The following is a 20166-nucleotide window of genomic DNA, read 5'->3' on the forward strand; positions in this document are numbered from 1 at the left end:
ATATGCTGTTAAATAGTTGCTCTGCCTATTCAACAGGATAGCTCATGTAGGCTATGCAGGCTTAAACAAGCTTAACTCTCCTCTTACCGATCGTGACGGCAAATCCCCATCTTTGTGTTCTCCTTTGTTGTGCTTAACGTTGTTTTATCGGTCGTTAACTGGATAGTAGTCAACAAGTCAAACATAGCCTGATCTCAATGCTAAAACTGGCTATGATGCTCTTAACTATTAACTGATTTTGCACAGGCACTGCACTAGTTCCTTTTAACATGAGGAGTCTATTGACAAAAATGCACTAAAATGACTAACCATGTCTTTGATATTGGGACGCACAATCCTAGTGTCTGGGTGCTGGACTGGGCAGTGAAGTGTTTAGTGTAGTGGACTGTTTTGATGTGATATTGAGCAGTGGAGTGTATGTCTGGACTAGTTGTTTAGCGTGGAGGATAACAGTGGATGCTGTGGAATGGTTAGACTGAGTGTTTGAGTCAGTCAAGCAGAAATGAGCAGCAATGAAGCTGCAGAGATGACCAAGACGACGAAAGAGAGGAGAGAAAAGCGCGCTCTGATGGCTTGTCAGATGGATTATTTCAAAGCATCCCACACTCATTCATCCACATCACTTCATCACTATACACAACCTTCAAAAGAGAGAGGGATGGTTGAGAGATGGGAGGAGCTGTAGATGGACAGTGATATAAGAAGATAGAGGTGAACAGCGATGGAAGAGAAAACAGGAGGAGAGGCAAAAGAGTGATCGATCTTCAGATTTTTAAAGGAATAGCCATCATTTATTGTACTCACTCTCATTCCTCTCACTTCCTTTCTTTCCTCTGTGAACCAGAATGGAGACATTTTAAGCTTTCAGGGACATTTTCAAACTTCAAAAAGGCTGCAAAAGGACCATAAAAGTGTCATGAAATCAATCTTCTCAGCGAATCAGTTGGTCAGAGTTTTCAAAAGCATCTTACAGTCACAAGTTCTGTCATTAGCAATGTAGTTCAATGATTCAGTGTTTCCTGAAACCATAGTTCCAATGAACATTCACAAAAGCATCGCAAAGTTGTGTGGTTGGAACTACAGTTCTTGACCTAAGCAAGTAAGCATAGCTTATATTAGTCTCTTGATTAAAATAAGCAAGAACGCAGTACAATCTAAATCTTTCTTTCCATATACTCTGTGTATCAATTTCATTCTTTGACTTTTAGCTTGGATGTTAAATAGGCGAATGCTTTTAGAGTCAATGATTGGATCATATTTGCAGTGATAATTATGTTTCTAGCATGTTATATGTTTGCCAACAGTTCTTCTAACCCTAATTGATGGAGTATGTAGCTTTTCATTTCTTAAACAGCCATGTAGGAAGACACATCACATCCAGGATGACAATGTCAAGATTCATCAGGCTCAAATTGTGAAGGAATGGTTGGCAGGGAGCATGAAGAATAACATGTATTGGCACCTCTGAGCCCACAGCTTAAATTCATTGAAAGTCTTTGGGATGTGCTGGAGGACACTTTACAGAGTGCTGGACTCTTGCATTGTCAATACAAGATCTTGACCAAAAATGTATGCACCTCTTGATGGAAATAAATGTTGTTATTTCCATCAAGAGGTGCATAAAATAAAGAATAAAATAATTCCTCAGTTTCAATGTTATTTACAGAAATGAACTGATATTAAAGGTGCATTAAGCAACTTTTCATGTTAAAAATACCCGTTTTTCGAACCCATACATGCTTAAACATGATGGGCTGAATGAGCCCTTCTATGATCACTGCGATTGCCTCTATAATCCTGTACAGTAAAATAAATAAGAGGGATTCGGGACGGAATCGACTGGGCGTGACGTCATGCGCGTTCACGCTCACCTGGTTATGTCTGGCAGGTTTGTGTATTCGCCGCCATTATCCGCATCAGCGAAGACAACTCGAGCGACTTTTGCAAAAGTAGAAGATGGATTCAAAGAGACCGGCTTCTAGTTCATCCCAAACCCCAACGCAAACTCCATGTAACCGCGTGCACAACTCTGGTTGCAGTTTCGCGTGTCGCCAGAAGGGGGCATAGTTCTGCAAAAACTCAGAGACTTGCGCAATGCACCTTTAATTTGATCTCAAAACAATTAATTAGCATTATTATTCCACCATCTGCGTGACGTCATTAACAGCAGTTCTACATCGTTGAACCATTGTGGTCCAAACAACAGTTGAGCGACAGAGTTTCTACTAGCCTGGCTAACGTCAGACCTCGTTTCATTGAGACGTGGTCTGGGAACCACATGTTCATTTTCTCGTATTTGAGGCGTGGTTTACGAATGCCCAGAGCCGTTAATTGGGCGCTACGAATGTCTATCAAATGCGCCTGTACGTAGCTCATAGCCAATCGTTTCAATTATACCAGATGACGTATGTAGAGCGACAGAAATTTGACGAGGAAGAAGATGATGGGTCAAAGATTTATGTGTACACGATGGCGTTCAGCGAATATTGCCGTTTGTGCAAGACAAACATGAGGGTAGAAGGTACATATAAACACTCTACAGACATGTTTTTCTTCGCGTCTGATGCCATGTTGGATCCATAGATATAAACAAACTGCTTCGGTGTGTCGCATAGACGTCGTCATCGTCTTGCTGCTCCCTCCCCGTTCTGTGATTGGTTCCCTTTTTGAGGGGAAAATCTGGTCCATGGTGTCCAGGCTGCCTAGCAGCGTGAATAAACTTGCGTTGCGCGCAAGGCAGCATGGGGAAACCCAGGCTAGTTTCTACAGTTTCAACGATACATTATTTGGTTCAAAGGCTCAGTGACATGACTTTTAGAAGACTATTATTTAGCTCACTAGACCTTTTGGGCCACTTTTATGATGCCTTTGCAGCCTTTTTGAAGCTTAAAAGTGTATGTTCATATTAACTGTAATTGCATGTAAAAGAGAAACCAGGATAGTCTTCAAAATTCTTCTTTTTGTGCTTTATGAAAGAAGGAAATACAGGTTTGGAACAACATGAGGGATAATCAATGATAATGATTTATCATTCATTTAATCTTGCTTCTAGATATATAACACAGTTTCAGTGTGTGGAATAGTGCATGAGAGAGGTGCTTTGTGTATCAAGAGTGGCAATGTGCCCTTGCCTTTTGGAAGAGGGAGAAGTGTGTGTGTCCTTTCAGAATGCGCTGAACACAAAAAGTCGCCCTCCTTTCATGTCACGCTCTGTTTTTGCAGGTGGGCCATCTCTCAGGGGAGGGGACAGGATAAGTGAGAGAGTGAGTGATTTGAAGAAGACAATTTCCAAGTCTTCCACAGACAAAAATGCAAATAAATGAAAGACAAGACAAGTTCTTCTGCTCTACCTGTCCCTTTTCCCATCACTCATAAACAGTATATATAAATATATATTAAACCCACCCTCCTTCTCCTCAAGTCTGCCTCATCCGTGTCCTACAGTCATTCTGTTGCTGCACAGGTCCACTCATGTACCCCCTTCTGGGAGATCTTCCACATCACTCATCCCAGCTACTTTTCCCCTGCGACTACTCCAATGTCAGCAGGAGGCCAGGACTACTGCTGTCTTCATGTTGTGTCAGAATGATTGTGTTTATGAGATGAATGCCACCACAATGCTGTAATTGCTAGTGGGTTTTTCTGGAAGCTCTGACATTCTGAGTTTAGGGTGTGCCAATTTAAGAATAGTGGCCGAAGCAAATTGGTATTGGTCATGTTGACTGTACTTATGACTATATTTATTTAGCATTTTTGTACTGTTCATGAAGAGTAGAGTCGCAGAAATTAGTAGAAGAGCGGGTTAAGATGTGTCATTCCCTTAATCTGGTAAATGGTGCAGAATATTTGTCATGTGATTGAATATTTAGAAAGGGCATGTTACAGTATATACTGTAATAGGGGTGGGACAAAAAATATCGATAGGGCAATATATCGTTGTCCTTCTCCGTGCTATACGAGAATCGGTATGCTGGCGCCAAATATCGATATTTAAATGAATAAAACAAGGCGCTCTAAATAGGATTTTCCTGCTCCCAGCATCGCCACTTCATGTCTCTTCGAGGTGGCGCTCAACAAATGAATGAGGGAAATGTGGAGATTAAGCTAGCCTAAGAAAAAATACAGCAGTGCGAGTAAAATAATAGATGCCCCAGCCAGCCAGTTCAAAGTCTGGACCCACTTCGGCTTTCATACCATTGATGGGACAAACAAAATCGACAAAGAGTAAGTGATATACAAGAACTGCCTGGTAAAAGTAGAGCACAGGTAATACCACAAACATAAGCCACTTGCCACGGGCATTTTGTTTTCATAGTTAGACATATTATGATGTATCATTAAAGGATTGTCTAGCAATATATTGATTATCGCAGAATTGCTGTATCATGATATTATCGGTATTGTGAGCCATGTATCGTATCGTGAGGTACCCTGTGATTCCCACCCCAGTATATAAAGCTTGTTATTGAGAGATGCAGATGAGAAAAAGTATTATTCTAAGCACTATTTATACCAAAAATTAAAAATGTTTTTGAAAGAAGTCTCATATGTTCACCAAAGTTGTTAATTTGATTTAAAAAATAATACAGTAACAACAGACAAATTGTCTTTTTTTTATAAATATTTTCAAATGTAATTTATTCTGTGATAAAAAGCAGATTTTTTTTTTCAGCCATTACTTCAGTGTCACAAGATCCTTCAGAAATCATTTTAATATGCTGAATTGCTCAAGAAGCATTTCTTATCACAGTTGAAATCAGTTGTGTGGCTTGTTGTGAAAACCGTGATTTAATTTATCCAAGCAAATCCACATCCACAAATCCAGGTCAAAAAATACACATCAATGCACACTAGTGAATTTGGAATGCATACAATCATTTATAAGATAAATCCCAAATTATTAAATGAAGGATGCTTCCCAAAATGGTAGATGCTTCGAGGGCAAACTGTGCATTTATGCGTGAATAAAATGCTTAAAGCATCACTTGCACACCTACATGTAATGTCCTCTCTGCTTCATTTTGTTGCACTAGCACTACAAAAGCTTCATCTCTTTGTCAGTAGGTGATAAAGAAAAAAAAATTAAATTGGCCACCGCATCACTTATTTCAGAACTTGAATGCACGTCTCATCATAATTACGATGTCTGAGCTCATAAGTGGAAACTTGAGGTAGCGTACCTGACAAAAAAAAAAAAAAAGACGAAAAAGCAAACAGCCGAGAGTGGATAATGGTTACAGAGTCAAGACAGAGGTCTGGTGTTACTATGGCTACCTGTCAGATTGGGTATATATCATCATCTCTGCTGATTGATTATGTGCTCTGTCTTCTGTTAACACGCCAGCGTCATCCACTAATCATTTCACTTAAATGTCAGTGTGTGTAAAAGGTCACTGGATCTTCTACCCCTACCCCATCATGGAACAGTAGCAAACTGAGCGTGAATTGCTCTCCAGTACCCAATGATCAATCACCCATAATCAAAGCAATTGATCAGGTCAGACAGGCCACCAGAAGAACCCCCGCCTGGCCTAATCTATCTATTCATCTGTTTTCTGTGTGTAATGTCGTAGCCTCCGGGTGCCCACGGGAGACAAGGGATACCAGACGATCCTCACAGCCTGACAGCTCAGGGCAACGCGGGTCAATCCAATCTCCCACTGAGCGCGGGTGCGTGCGCACACATGTCCAATTCACAGAAACACTACAGATGACGGAAGTGTCTCAGCTTCAGGGCCAAATCACACCAGCACATCCTCGCTCTTCGCTCGGGCCTTCGTTCCGCTCGCTTTTTCATCTTTCCGAAACCGTCCCTCTCCATGACGGGGAATAAAAATAGAGCATTCGGAATAGACTCGTCGCTGGCTATTAACCACACATCCACATGTGAGGCATGTGACAGGAGTTAAATAGAGTTTTGTGCGTGTGCGCCTGGTTTAGAGAGGGGGATTTTTCAGTTCATGATCTCATGAACTCCTTTTAGCCCAGATCCATCCCGGAATACCATTGACAGGGCAAGGACCCTCAGTCACAGGCACAGCCCCAAAAAGGACACAGCTATAAATGAATAACTTAATCAGAAGTTACAGTAAAGACATTTATTATGTTACCAAAGATTGCTGTTCTTATGAACTTTCTATTCATCAAAGAATCGTGAAGAAAATGCATTACGGTTTCCACAAAGCAGCACAACCGTTTTCAACATTGATAATAAAAAGATTTGAAAAAAAAGTTTCTTGAACACCAAATCAGCACACTGGAATGATTCCTGAAGGGAATAAACACGTTATGACAACACATATTTTTACATTGCTTTAACTCAACAAAATAAGTTAAGCAATTTAAAAGATTACAATATTTTGAAGTCAGTTTAATGTAGTTTTAGTTCAAATGACTTAAACATCCAAATTTATTGTACTTAAAAAACGAATTAATTTTTTACAGTGAATGATGCTGAAAATTCAGCTTTGCCACCACAGGAATAAATTACATTTTCAAATAAACATTTACATATTTCACAATATGAAATGGATTTAAATGTAGTTGACGTTCAAGCCCTGTCCACATCTGGTTCTATCGGAATTCAGTTACAGAAACAATTTTATGATTGTAATGGATAAATATAATGGCTTTACTGGACATACTACTGACTATCCTGTGGCGTGAGAGGCCGCAGACAGGGAAAAATACAAATCAGTATTAAAAAATCTGTTACTGGTAAAACATCTAAGCTATTATGACATATTTAGGGCCCGAGCACCGATGGTGAGAGGACCCTATATTGTTTTTGCTCCATTTATTATTATTCTTCCGCTTCTTCTTCTTCTTCTCCAAAGTGAATCGCTTTTTTGAGGGCCTAAACATGCTCGAAAACTCATGAAACTTTGCACACGCTTCAGAAGTGGTGAAAATGTACATGTGATATGGGTTTCAGAATTGTATGGGGCAAAATGGCTCAATTATTGCCCCTACATTTTGCCCCGGCTCTACATTTCACGTACAGGTATGCAAATCGGTACATAAATGTAATGACCCAAAAAAGTCTCTTGGAGCGTAGCCCTAAAAACAACAGGAAGTCGGCTATTTTGAACAACTTCTCAGATTTTGTGCAGTTTTTGCCATTTCCAGACGTTGTACTTTAACGAACTCCTCCTACAGTTTTGATCTGATCATCTTCAAATTTGGTGAGTGTATTCTTAAGGCCTTTGCGACGTTAAATTGCGAAGATCTTGAGTTTTCGTCGATGAATGTACTCGGCAGCCTGACAAATGTAGATGTGCAAACCCAATTTCAGCCTCTGGGTGAAATATGCATCATCAGATAAGTTCTCTGTCAATATTGCTTGCAGTCCCGATGTTGCTAGGCAACCACAAACAGCCTGCAGTAACTCAGGCATACAATGTCCAATCTGCCCCAAACTTCACATGTTTGATAAGAGTCCTGTCCTGAACACATGACCATGCTCATATTCGGTTATAGTAATAGCACCACCTGCTGGTAGCAGGAAGTGTGGCAAATACAAATTACTTTAACATAGTCCTCCTATATTTACATGTACTGGTGGCACGGGTGCGAGGGCCCTTTTCATCGCTGCTTGCAGCTTTAATACTGGTTTGTTTTTCTAATAATACCATATGAGTTTTGGTTACCAATGTCATTGTAAAAACGCACTATTAGTAACAAGAAAGTGTCCGATAATAGGAAGGTCACCAAGATGAAGCGAGCCACTGGTCATGTGATCTCAACAGGGCAACCTCCATTAGGTGACCTGTACCATATAAAATAAACCAGCTTTTATTAAGCTACTGGTATGACTGGAGCCTCATCTCGAACCATTAAAAAAAAAAAAAATTCAGGTTTATCATACAGGTTTAGAATGGCATAAAGGTGAGTAAATAACTACATTTTCATTTTTGTGTGCTCTGTCCCTTTAAGGCTGAAGCATTTTCAATGAGGAATAAAAAAATGACTGAGCGCACCTTTAAGCTCACATCTGTGTTAGGCCTTGATTGTGTCTCAGGACAAGTGAAACACACCATTACACTGCAACATAAGGCTATTATCATGATACATTCACCTAGTGTTGCGGGAAGAGAGAGAGACGAACTAAGAGAGGAAAGAGGCAGCTGGTCTTCACTCCAGGTTGCAACTCAGAGCAATTAGAGCAGGCAGATGGCTAAATGGCAGAGAAAAAAAACCTCCAACTCCAAACGACAGTGACAAGTGTGCCAGGAGCACAGAGATTCTGACCCCGTCAACTGAAAGAGAAAGAGAGGGAAAGGGAGGAAAAGTGTCACAGAATCTAGGGCACAGCTACTTCTGGAAGAAAGCGTCTGTTGTTACATTAACAGGCACATTTCTATCAGGGTCACCTGCGAATACGCACACACACACACACACCACACACACCACTGAGAGGAACTCTACTTGCTGAATACCTTTATCATGACACCAACTCTTTCGGTTTCACTCCCCCCTCTTTCACAAAGTGTGCTCTTGGTTAAATTTTAACCTGTTGAGATATGAGATCTGTTGCGTTGGTGTAAACAAAGAGGCTTTTTGAGAGCAAAGTTCCTGTAAGGCTAAACTATGCCGAGACAGTCAACTTCGTAACCTAAAGGGAAGAAACTAGAATACGAACTCTACCACATTCTTTTTTTATAGTCTGTGTGGTTTATTTCTGACTTGCATAAAAACAGGTTTCAGTGATGCATCTGAATGCGGGACAAACAAAAACTCGGAAAAAATAATGACTTCGGAAAATGTTCCATAATGAAGGCGTTTTTGATTTCGTCATCAATAAAGACAAAACCAAGAATGTGCTTTATTAACCATAATTAAATCATTAATTAAACCATACTGCTGATAAAAATATGACTTGGCAGGAAAAAATATTATAGGATACTAATGCACTAACAATTTTTTTTTTTTTTTTTTGGAGAAGAAAAGTCTAGAATATGACTGATCTAAATCAGCCAATCATTAATGTTGAAGATTGCCTCACACGAGCTGTATGAGCTAAAGCTGAATCGCAAATGAACACCAGTAAACTATGAAAGCCAGTTTCTGCCATAAAAAAAAAATACTTTAATTAAAAAAAGTCAAAATTGTGTGATACTGTAAAAAGTTCAATTACCTTTTTTTAGTTAACATCATGAAATTCAGACTTTCTGACTATTTCTTGCACTTCTGAGATTATATCTCACAATTTTGAGTTCAGAATTATTTTTCATTTGTGTGCACTATATAATATCACTATTGTTATGTTACTTGGTTGTCACATTCAAAACATTGTATCAGTTTGATTTTGCGTGTTTTCCTTTCAACAAAAACATTATTTTCAACTAATATTAGATGCCTTAACTGCGTGAAAATGATGTTTTGCCCGGCGTACCAACATATTTTGCTTTGCAAAGGGCAAAGATGTAAAAATAGAGCTTTATGTGGATGCTTTGTGCCGCTCTCTTGCGCAGCCCATTTAGCTCTATTTCAGTTGGTGGTGTTATCTGTGACAAGGTTACTTATCACCTAACTATACATTCACAACCCAGAAACATGACTGAAAACATTGCAGGAAATGATCGAGCCCCAGAGCATTCAGCACATACCAAGATCAGTCAAATATCGGTAAGACTTTAATAAGCAACCAAATAAAATAAAAAAAGACAAAATTACAAAGACTGCGAAAACATTCAGACAACCAAAATAAATCCAAAAAGCAACGCAAGGCGATAAAGCATTTAGTAGTATAGATGTGTTTTCTGTGTGTCCATGAGAGTTCAAGAGCACTGCTCAACAGTTTACAGCACAAACACGTTACAGGCATCAATAAACCACTCAGAATAAAAAACAATTAAAGCACAGATCATTTAAAAAAAATAGAAAAAAACAGTAAAATCAACAGATACAAAACTCAATAGCACTTTACAATATGGTTCAATATGTTAACACGAGTTAATGCACTAAGTAACAAAATAACAATGAACATTTTTACAGCGTTTATTAATCTAGATTAATCTTCACTTCTTTTAAGATGTCAAGTTGTTTAAATGAGCACGATCCCTAAATTAACATGATCACTAACCTAGGTTAATAAATGCTGTAAAAATTTTATTCAATGTTAGTTAATGATACCTAATGCATTAAAAATGCGAACAAATTCAACATTATTTTAAAGCGAAACCAATTAAAACTAGGTATCCTTCATGCTTTCAGCAGTGAAGTACAATACACAAGGATGTGACATTACCGTTTAGTCTTATATCATGTTTATATATTTATATTATGTACACAGGAGGAATGGTTTGTGACTGGTGACATTAAGGCTTTTAAATGTGTGTGCATGTGTTTACCAGAACATCGAAACCAGACAACGAGAAACGACGTAACATCACGACTCCACACTCTCTGGAAATCTACTTAAACCGTTTCGCATCTCAGAGGATACTTCCTTAATATTCTCAAGGCATCCGTTCCTTCATTACGGAATTCCTGGTGGAGACGTTGAGCTGGAAGGTCAGTGCGTTCTCCTCTAATGAGGAGCTAAAGCGTTTCTGCCTCTCAGAGCACGAGTGACGAAATCACTTTCTCTACTCACACATTCACTGATTGTGGTCTGACCTTTCAATCAGGATGTAAAGTAAGCTGCGTCGAAACCCCGGCCTATTCGGTGCCAGACGGATCAGAGCGCGCCAGACCGGCCCGTGTCAGACTGACCACCCTTTTCAGAGGTGAGAACTTCAACTTCTTTCAGTGGCATTGATCCAGACGTGGCACTAATAGGGTCAGTGAATCAAGATGGAAGCCCAGGGAAACAACACTACGGTACCCAAAATGCCCTCTGATACTCGGGAATAGAGGAGGACACTTATAGACTGTTGGTACAAGGGCAGAGAAGGAATATATGAGTGTGTGTAGTGTCCAGTTTAAATCACACTGTGTGTGCGCGAGACCCTGAGAGACTGGAGGAATAACTCACTGCCCTCGAGTCAGACACCATTTAACACGCTGACTCATTCTCATACACACATACACTCAAACTACACCCCATAGAAAGCTTCCATATGTGAATCTGTTTGAACTCGATACTAGATTACAGATATAAATATGTGATATGTGCTCTCATATAGTTCTGTACGCACAGAGCCGTGGTTGACATGCGCAACATTCGACCTGGATATTCACCTCGCCCCGTCTTCGTATTTACAACATTTAGAAGTATAGATATTTGTTGTCATTTTTAAGAAAAATAAAATGTGTACATACAGTAGTTTACAAATCACCTCACATCGAACAATACACAAGATCGTTCACTCATTCAAGAGCTTCTTCATTTTATTTCCCCTAAAACAAGGCAGTGTATCTCACCGACCTAGAGGAACGCCAATAAAACAGGGAAATAACAGTACATGATGCGTAACTGTGGTGTCGGATGAGAGGTATATATAGCTGCGTGGCCATGGTAACAATGGACACGGGCTATAGTTATAAATATAGATTTGTTGGTAACACTTTAGAGTAAGGTTTCATTTTTCAGCATTAGGTATCATGAACTAACTAACTAACTAACTAATATGCCCACAGCATTTATTCATCTTAGCTAAAGTCAATTTAGACATACATTTCAAGTTAATAAATTAACATGTATTAACAACACACTATAGTATATTAATAAATGCTGTTAGTTCATGATAACTACAACAAACTGAACCATATTGTAAAGTGTTACATATGTGGCACACCATCACTTCATAAGTTTTACAATATATTTAGTTGAATCTTTCTTTTCCGGCAGGGTTAAAAGTTCACGGTGAATAAGGATGTGACCCTGACTCGCTGTTTTTATTACTACAGTAAATCTGCTACATTGTTTTGTGACTGAATGCATAAAGAAATTGTACATGTGCAGGGAAAACTGTAAAATGTGCTGCCATCTTTTCCTGACTTAATGGACTGTGGGTGAGAACGAAACACATGATTCATTAATATTTGATTTGATTAGCCCCGAAACCAAATGATTCCCGGGTGAGTCATGTCACAGGATTGAGATATTGAGTGAACTGTACACGTCATCTCATGTTTGACTCTTTCATGATCTACACAATACATAAGGATAGCTTCCATAGAACGTGCTGAAAGAGAGAGGAATGTGCTCTAACCAAACTCAACTAAAATCAAGTTTGAAACTGGTTTAAGGTTGAAACCATGATCAACAGAAAATAAGAACCTGTTAAAACGATTACATAACAGCACAGTGGATTTATATACATAACTTCATGTGTGTGCATGTCATATATATCACGCAGTGTCAACATCTGCAGTTTCGTATTACTCAGAACTTGTCCCCATGACAACCAGAGCAATAATTAGGAATGGAAGCCTGACAGTTTTGCATTTAGTAGTCTCTATTTACTTCACCCGATCCTTCAATGTTTTAATCTGTGCTATATCCAGCGTATTAATTCATCCATTCATCAACTCAATCCATCCATTAATCCTTTTCTCATGGTATTTGATGCCGTAATTTGTTTTTACAATGAAATTAATATTCGTTGAGAGGGAGAAACGCAACCTTTCTGGAAGAGGTCCACGATCACTCTTCAAGAACCTCTTTCTGCTCTCCTCTTACACATAGACAGCAGTCCGAGAGATCACAGAGCCATCCCTCTGGGACTCCATGTCATCATCTATGTCATCTTCATGTGGGCGGAGCTGTAGGATGGGTCCAACCCCACTGAAATGGTCATATCGCTCATCCTCTTCTTCCAGTTCATCAAATTTCTTCCTTTCTACCTCATCCATCTCTCTACTAAGCAGGATATCCTCCGCTGTGTGAGTGCGCGTGGTCTCGAGCAGAGCCACGCCCCCCGGATGCATGCCCTGATTGGCCGTTTTCTCGTTAAGCCCCACATCTCCTCTGTAAATGGGCGTGTTGTTGTTCCCGTTGTTTCCGGTACCGTTTTTGCTCGACTTAGCAGAGCCAAAGAGGCGGGTAAAGGAGTCGTAGGGAGCACCGGTTGGCTTGCCGGTGCCGCGGTAACCATGCTGTTGGCGGCGATTATGGGCTACCAGGAAGTAGGCGAGGACACTTAACAGTACGATGGCCAGAAGACACGCGAAGATCACGCCTGCGATCACACCTGCATTCGAGGAGGGAGGTGATTGCTCTAGAGACAGAAAGGTGAAAAAGAGAGAAAAGAAAGGAGAACAGAATTAGACAGAATTAGATTCATGGAAAGGAAATGGAAATTAAATTTTTGGAGATTTGTTGCCTTTCAGTCCATGTCTATTAGCGCTGAAGTCATCTTCAGCAGACTAAAAATATCGATGACTCATCCTGTACTACAGAGATTTCTGTCCAATCAAATGCTCTCTAGAATAAAAAAAATGTCCTGCCACCTAAATTTAAAATACCAGCTGCAACTGACTAGTTTCACACACTAGTTTCAACTGACTGAAACCAAACCTTGGTTCATGTCAAGTGAAACATAAAGGGACAGCCCTTTGATATGTTCTATAATAGTGGATATTTTGATTCAAGTGACTTCAATCGTTTGAACCGTTCAGTAAAAAGATTAATTCATTGACACCTTTAAGTGTCAACAATGTTTTTTTTGTGTGATATGAATGAGTAATTAAATAATTCACCTTAACCAGTTTGTTAATAGACAACAAAATATCTTATTACCCTTTATTGAAATTTGTGTATACATTTTATAATTTTTTATAACCCTTTTTCTCTACTTGTTGTGAACGAGACTGACTCACATGCCAAACTGAACATATGACATGGCCAACTCTAAGTTCTCGTTCACAAGCAAGATTCATTAGTTCATTCAAGCCCTACTTCATTCAGTTCGTTCATGTGATGGCTCGTTCAATGTGTTCCCCAGAGTCTTGTTAAGACTCCAAACAGACACTCGTTCAGTTAAGAGCATATTTGTTTAGTCAGTGCATCCAACAACAACAAAAATATCAGAGTCAGTGCATGGAAGAGAAGAACAATTTTTTCACTTAAAAGATTAATTCAAAAACACTTAATCATTCACAAACATCTAATGTAAGTGTTTTCATGGGGTCTTTACGAGGACTAGGGAAAAATTATTTCCACATTGTTTCTCACACATAGTCCATGTATACACTTAAATGTCTGTGTATAGCCCTATTCGGATGGGACTAGTTTTCATGGATTATTACGTTAGAGAAATTGGTGTTTCACAGGCATACTTTGTGATTTTAATTTTAAAACCTTTTGTGCACCAAACTTTCGCATGCTTTCATTTTCATTTCAATACGGATGGAATATGTATTAAAAAATACAATTATAAAATTAATAAAAGAGCCAAATCGCGTAAAACTGCAAAGCCCATTTTAATATCAGTGTCAGGTAAGATTCTTGTCTAGATTTCTATGTTCACTTATGTGGGTTTATTATAAACAGCCACTTCTATAAACCCATGTGAAGTTTGTTTAAATAGGGTTTTAATAATAAATGAAAGGTAAGTAATTCATTAAAAAACATAAATCACGTCTAGAAAACACACACTCTCACCTCTGTAATAAACACGGATGTTAGTCCCGTCCGAATCGGTACATGAAATCACAGACGACGGGTGATAAGAATTGTAAGTCAAACATCGTTTAGAAAACTAGTCCTGTCCGGCTTATGTTGAATCAAGTGAATGCATGTGGGAGGGTGACATTTATGTGCAATTCCTTAAGGGGAACTGCTTTCCATAAGGCCAGTTTGCAGAATTCACAATTACAACTGCACAATGAAGAAGGAAACACAGCACCAGCATGCAGTTTCACATAAAACAGAAAAGATGATGGACAAAGGGACGGATGACTGGTTGACGGATGGATAGACAGACGGACGGATGGATGAGAGGAGGGAAGGCGTAAGAGAGGAGGCTGGGATTGACAGGGGAGACAGCAGACAGACGCATCGGCCTTGAAGCCACAAACACACAACAGCGCACAGCTTCTTCCTCGCTGCCCAGCGAATGAGTGTATGAGAGGAGTGTGCGAAGACGTGACTAGCACTGCTGAAAGAGAGCAGTGCATGTGTTAACACCCAAAATAAACAACATCATAATCTCGAACTCTTACGTTTTTCATCGATTGTCACCGTTTTTTCTTGTGCATCTTGCACAGACACACAGCTAACGGGAGAGAAAACAGGAACACAATCATGTCTGACTGCCTCAGTTGCAATGTCACCGTTAGCCACCCACTGTGGCGTACTTCTCTCTCCCACACACACACCTCCACCTCCCACTGGTACAGCAGGAGTGAGCGTGTTGTTCTGATCTTTGAGTCAATCTCTCACTGCCTGCCTGAGTCCTCTGAATTATACATGACAGCCTGATCATATAGCGGCCACACACACACACACACACGGATCTACATGGCTTCATTATCAGAAGATTTCACGCTCGCACACAGCCGCGGAGGGGTGCTTGCCCGTGCCGAAGTCGCAGTCACAATCCCAGGGTGTTGGCACACAACCGAAAAGGTGTTCTGAGTGGTTTTCAGCATGTTGCTATGCGATTTCTAGGGCATTCTGAGAGGTTTCTAGCAAAGGCACTGACCAAGAAGCACCAAAATTTTAATATTTTTATGCATGTTTTCTTCCCCATAGGAAGTTATTAAGGAGGCAGCTTTAAGTTGGCATGATCCATTTTTGGCTGCATCTTTTTGATCTTATTTTGTATGATTTATCAAGGCATACATTATTTTATTTTTTGACCTCATCATTTTTAATAAAATTGTTATAACTTGACCTTGGTGAAACGAGAGACTTTTCGATAATCTATTCACTCGGTTATACGTCATTATTTGGAAGAAAGATCTGCTGCTACTTCTGTTACATCACGACTTTAAAAGTTGCTTAAAGGGATAGTTCACCCAAGCCTTAGCGAACACCACTAATTATATTGTATTACCACTAATGTAGTCTCTTCATCTTTCTCTAAGTACTGGCAGTATATTAATAAATGTACATATTAGCGCTCTGAAAGACTCTAAGTGAATGGCTGAGTGGATGAATGAAGCTCATGGAGCTTTTCTAGACAGACGAGACCAAAAAAAAAAAAAAAAAAAAAAAAAAATTCACATCCTCACATCCTCTTTTCATTTTTCCGTCACACCACTAGACGGGAGAGAGCAGGACAAGGCAGAGGAATAGATTTTTTTTCATGACAGCTGGATGGAGAATATGACAGAGTCTCTAGAGTTGAAAATGAATGATGGAGGAGAGGGAGAGAGAGAGAGAGAGAGAGAGAGTGTGAGTGGAGGTTGAATCTAGGTTAGCCTGAGAGCAACATGAGGCACAGTGTTGAGAAACGATTTGGATTCGAACTTGGATCCCTGCTCTGGCTCTAGTGGTGGAGTTACAAAACATGCTCCGAGGTATCTCTGTACCGCTCTCGTGCTTTCAGGAGGAACACCGAGACAAGATCTATGCGGGCCGACCTTAGTCACCATGGAGATAGTTGCTGTGGGCGAAAACAGCCACGCGACCGAGAAGGTAGTAGCCATTTCATGGCTGTCAAAACGGCTGCACTTAAGCAGAACCACTTCACGGCTAACCAACACTTCCCGCGGCGCTCCACAAAACATATCTCCTCTTGCACCTGATTCCTCCACTACATGCCGCGAACGCCAACTGAACACAACAAATTTTGTCCGCACATGCACAACACAGCCTGGCTCTGCTTTACGGGGCTGATTAGCATTTCCCTTCCGCTCTTCCTTTGACAGAGGAGGATAAGAGGCCGGGAGCTGAAACAGCAGTGACTGACTTATCCTCACCGAGAGCCTCTTGCGGAGGGGGAGATGGTCGGAGAAGGAGGGTGGGTAGCAGTTTTGGAAGGCACAGAAGTGGCTCAGACAAACAAAACGAGAGAGTTTGAAGTGAAGAGGATGAAAGTGATGCGAGCGGAAGAGGGGAGGAGAGCGAGAGGATGCACGTGCGATGGGAGAGCCGTAGGTTCCCAGGGGGGTTGAAATGCCACCAGCGTTCATCCGCTCCACCCTCCTCGTTTGGTTCAGTCTCTTCCTGCTTGCCCTTTTCTCTTGTTTTCACTCCATGAGAATATGGGAGGGACCAAAATTGGAGGGAAGGCAAGATGTTGTCAGTTTAGTGTTTGGTAGGGGAATGTACATTTCCAAATGAGCAAAGATTTGCCTCAAAGCCACACAGATCTGCAAGGACACGTATATGTAAGAGAGAGAGAGAGAGGATAGCAAGGGGAATGGAGGAAGGTAGAAGGCTTTTAAAACCCAAGTTGTGAGAGAAAAGCACCTTTCCTCCACATTACCTAAGAGCTATTAGTCTTGCTCAGCACTAAAGCAGCTCAGTCTCTCCGCAGTCAACCATGTGGATATTTTATTCCATCAGCCTGTCACAGGACATCAGAACGGGCCAGAAAAAGCCAGAAGAGGACAATTTTGCACCCAATGACGGCGATCAAACGTAGTGCTCACTTTGGCCATTAAGCTATGGGAAGGGCAGGAGTAGTTTACTAGAGGTCACAAAATCGAACCCACCCCCACCTGAACACCAGTGATAAAGTCAATAAAGTTGCCATATTCAAGAAATGTACAAGTGGATAAAAAATAAAGATAAGATAAAGGAAGAATCCTAATGGAATCAAATAAGAATACTTTAACTTTGATTTTGTCAATCAAGACCAGATGAAACAATGCCCCATGATTACAATTAAATGACTATTGCACTATTTTTTTAAATAGACAAAAGAATATGATTGATTTAAATAGTCCAATCATATTATGTTGGGTTATGACTGCCCAACTGAAACACCAGACAGTTTACTAGTGGGTCCAGTCGCCGCACAACGTCAAAGGTTTGGGGTCAGTAAGAATTAAAAAAATAATAATAATACTTTTATTCAGCAAGGACATATTAAATTGATGAAAACTGACAAAGACTTTTGAATTGTTATAAAAGTAAATGCTATTCTTTTACATTTTACAAGACTCCACAAAAATATTAGGCAGTAAATTAGATAACAGTTCATTTTAACTGTAATACTATTTAACAATATTAATAATTTACTGTATTTTTTATCAAATAAATGCAGCCTTGGTGAGCATAAGAGACTTCTTTCAAAAACATGAAAAAAAATCTTATGTGTGATTTTCAATCTTCAGTGTTTGAGTAAGCTATAACCATGACACAATTTCACGCATTGTGAAATTGCTTTAAAATCATGCAGCAGTAAGTGATACAATATAACAAAACACCCAAATACAGCTGCACTCAACCCAACCCCACCCAAACACAGTTGCATCTGCAATCACACACTCCTCTCTTCGGAAAACGTCCTTTAGAATTCTACGGAACCTGTGTCACATTTTCAAGATCAACAAAAGTCTCAGACTAAAGTAAAAACGCCACCATAGAGAGGAACAACTGAATGCTGAGGGATGACAGCGCATGCAAGGTGATCTTGATGACAAATAGAGTGACGAATAAAACAAACATACAGACAGACAATGAAAGTGCCAACAAACTGCCTTATGCCTGAACTGTAACCCCTTGCTTGTCTGAAATTGAGTCTAAATTTCCAACTAGTACCTCTGTCACCACCTCACACTCACCACTGTATAAATGTGTGAGGGTCCTGTTATGAAATTCTATAGACAGACTCACCCTTCACGAAGACGGTGATTTGATCTCTGCCGTATCCCAAGCTGTTCCTGACCTCACAGATGAAGGTGGTATTTATTGTGTCATCCACCTTCTGGACAGCGAGACGGTTTTCCTGCACCTGCACTGTTTCAGGCATCAGCCCGGACAAACTGTGGGACAACATTCAGACAATATTATCATGACTTTTAAAATACCTCATGACTATCAGCATTATGTCCGGTTCACTTTGCAACTTATTCTGGCCAGGAACCACCCACTTAGACAGGAAGAAGCAATCTGACTGACAACAGTCTGTTTTGTCATGCCGTTTAGAGGCGGGTTTATTTGAAATGATTGATACCACAATAATAGACTGGCATTGAAAAAAAGTGTCAGAAGTTGTTTTAAAGCCAGCTGATTCAGAATAGAGAGTGCCATATTGAGAAAGTGCTTTCCATTTTTGGGTAAACACCAACATTTTTACAGTATTGCTTGTCAGACTGTACAATATATTCCCATTGAAGTTTTGAGTAAAAGCCATGCCACACTGTGCAACATCAATAATACACATCATAGCCAAGACTTTGGTCCCAATCGTCCAATTAACATCTCATAGAAGTCACCACACTGTGCGACTGATACTGACTGAACTTTGTCTGATACTGAGATTCTTTGCATAGGCTAGGGGTGTCCTGCTCCTGAAGGGCCAATGTTCTGCAGAGATTAGCTCCTACCTGCCCCAACACACTTGACTGGAAGCTTTTAGTAATCCTGAAGACATTGATTAGTTCAGGTGTGTTTAATTAGGATTGAAGCAAAACCTGACTGGAAGGTGGCCTTCTAGGAGCAGGACTGGACATCCCTGAACACACCTGAACCAGCCAAACAAGATCACTAGAGACTTCCAGGCAGGTGTGTTAAAGCTAAACTCTGCAAGTAAGTGGCCCTTCAGGAGCAGGTTAGGACAACCCTGCACAAAGTGATCAAAGCCTGCAGATTTTTACTCTTTAATAAGTCTTTTCAGACTAAACAGAACTTAAAGTGAAAAGAAATGCTCACGTTCTCCAGGTGACAGTGGTGGGGTGGGGGTTTCCATCAGACTGACAGGTCAAAAATGCACTTGTCCGGCCCCTGTACCAGTTGTTATCGTACCCAACGATCTGCACCTGGGGAGGATCTGATAAAGAAAGAAAGACAGAGTGAATAGGAGGATCGAACAACTAGCCTTTAATGAATGAGTTCAGCCTTGCACCATTGAAGTCTTAGGTAAATCGAACACTGATACGGTCTGTCAGCTAACTCCATGATGACCTCATTGACCCTTAGCTCATGTTTCTGGTCCAAGCAGCACTGTAAAGCCTCAGGGTAATTTGCTTGACGACCTTTACTAATGTTTGGCATATTCTGAGACACATTACTGGCCTGGACCGATTGAGACATGACTCACTACAGCAATTATCAGCTATAGCAACAGGCAATGCTAAGCATAACAGCATTTGGATCAGTAG

General features: G+C 40.3%; 1 protein-coding gene across 2 annotated transcripts in view; it reads right to left on the reverse strand.

Annotated features, from left to right (window-relative positions):
* The window catches only part of LOC311276461 (nectin-2), a 72920-nt gene that overhangs the window by 23504 nt on the left and 29250 nt on the right, over positions 1-20166 (reverse strand). The window contains exons 5-7 of one of the 2 annotated variants that reach the window (XM_084386126.1): positions 19718-19835; positions 18680-18828; positions 9614-13166 (exon numbers count right to left, since the gene is read on the reverse strand). In XM_084386126.1, the coding sequence (XP_084242252.1) occupies positions 12625-13166; positions 18680-18828; positions 19718-19835 (809 nt within the window). In that variant the 3' untranslated portion in view covers positions 9614-12624. Of the gene's footprint in view, positions 1-9613; positions 13167-18679; positions 18829-19717; positions 19836-20166 lie in introns of those variants that run through there. The other variant, XM_084386127.1, reaches the window with a different exon arrangement.

Source organism: Rutilus rutilus (genome assembly GCF_951802725.1).
Source record: "Rutilus rutilus genome assembly, chromosome: 17".
In the NCBI taxonomy this organism is placed as follows: Eukaryota; Metazoa; Chordata; class Actinopteri; order Cypriniformes; family Leuciscidae; genus Rutilus; species Rutilus rutilus.